General features: G+C 45.3%; 1 protein-coding gene across 1 annotated transcript in view; it reads right to left on the bottom strand.

Moving 5' to 3' along the window:
- Positions 1-1,128, bottom strand: part of BAG5 (BCL2-associated athanogene 5) — a 1,429-nt gene extending 301 nt beyond the window's left edge. The window contains exon 1 of the mRNA XM_010140562.1: positions 2-1,128. Coding sequence (XP_010138864.1) covers positions 2-1,122 — 1,121 coding nt within the window. The 5' untranslated portion in view covers positions 1,123-1,128. The remainder of the gene's footprint in view (position 1) is intronic.
- Positions 1,129-1,538: the final 410 nt, after the last annotated feature.

Below are 1,538 nucleotides of genomic sequence, written 5' to 3'. Positions count from 1 at the left end.
AGTCCAAACTGCTTTATGAGACTGATGTTCGGCAGCAGTTTGCTCAGAATACCTCTGCCTTTTTTCAAGTGCTTCCTTTAAATCAATATACGTTATCAGAGCTTGAACTTCTATTACTGCTCTTCTCCTGGCTTCTCTAATACAGGGGTTTTTTCCTGGACTCACCTCATCTAAGCGGGCGATTAATCCCTGCAATTCTGCTTTGGATCCCAAATACAAATCGGAGGCGTTCTCTGTTTTTAGAAGTAAAGAATTCACTTCTTTCATTTTCTTGCGGATCTCTTCTATCTTTAGAATGGACTGATTTTGTGCCAAATCATAAGCGTGAGTAGAATTTGCTTCTTCTTCCAAGTCCAGGTATTTCTGCAATTTATTGATCTCCTCCACTACTTCCTTTCGGTAATTTCTTATTTCCGTGTGGCCACAGACATCTAAAGCATCCAAGTCAGCAATGAGGCCTGTAAGCACACAGGATAGATGCCTGCAGGTGTCATTCCTACTCACTCCCATGAGCAGTGCAATAAGAGTTCCTCTTGCTTTGTTCACATCACACATTACAGAGTTAATTTTGGAGACAGAGGGATGTGCATCATTAGAGAGTGGCAGGAACAGCTGTTGCTTTACACAGCTTTCTATGATCTCCTGAACAGCACACACTTTTGTCAGAGTGCGGTATCTTGCTTTACGTAATGACACTTTCCCTCCAGTTTTCACCTGGGTAAGCCTCAATACAATGTCCTGAATGCCTTCTTCAAATTCGTCACTTATACAATTACCTCCTTTGTAAAAAGGTGTAATCTCACGTTCCACAAGTGACTGTGCCTCCTTGAATATAGCCTCTATTTCCAGTCTGCGCGGATGGTTTGCATTTTGTTCCAGTTCCTTAAGCAGCCTCTCTGTTTCCTGAGCAGCTCGCTTTCTGGCTTGCTGAATATCTCCCTTTCCCTCGGTGTCGACAGAATCTATTTCAAAAAGCTGTTTAGTAAGACTCCTTTCCAATTTCTTGTAATCTGGATCAGTAGACAGACCACTGAAGACAACCACTTGCTGTTCAATCTCCTTGACTTCTTTCTGTATTTCATGCAACCGTTTTATGGATGGGTGTTGGTTACCCATATCCATTCTCTTCTCTTGTCCAGTTTCAGATGAACTACAAGGAAAGTGAGAACAAGACTCGTGATTAGTTCAGTGCTATGCAAGCACACATCACAACTTCCCTAATATCATTCCCTAATAGCATTTTGGCTATTTTAAATATCACTAGCAGCTGGAATAAACCACTCAGCTGGTATTTCGCAGCCATCCCTCTATCGTTTCATATCTCCTTCTCCCGCTCAGGCTGCAGGGGTGATGCCTTAGTTACCACACGACCCGCTCTCGGCGTTTACCCACAGCCTCCAGCCCTCCCTTCCCCACTTGCTCTGCAGCTGAAGGCATCGCAGAGCAAACCGGACGCCCGCGGCCAGGGGAAAAATAGCGGCAAAATCGCCCCCGGGGTGACACGGTCCCAGGGCAGGGCTGGCCCCCCCTGCACAGGT

Source organism: Buceros rhinoceros, unplaced genomic scaffold (genome assembly GCF_000710305.1).
Source record: "Buceros rhinoceros silvestris isolate BGI_N320 unplaced genomic scaffold, ASM71030v1 scaffold6697, whole genome shotgun sequence".
NCBI classification, from domain to species: domain Eukaryota; kingdom Metazoa; phylum Chordata; class Aves; order Bucerotiformes; family Bucerotidae; genus Buceros; species Buceros rhinoceros.
This window is presented reverse-complemented; position numbering and strand designations above follow the sequence as displayed.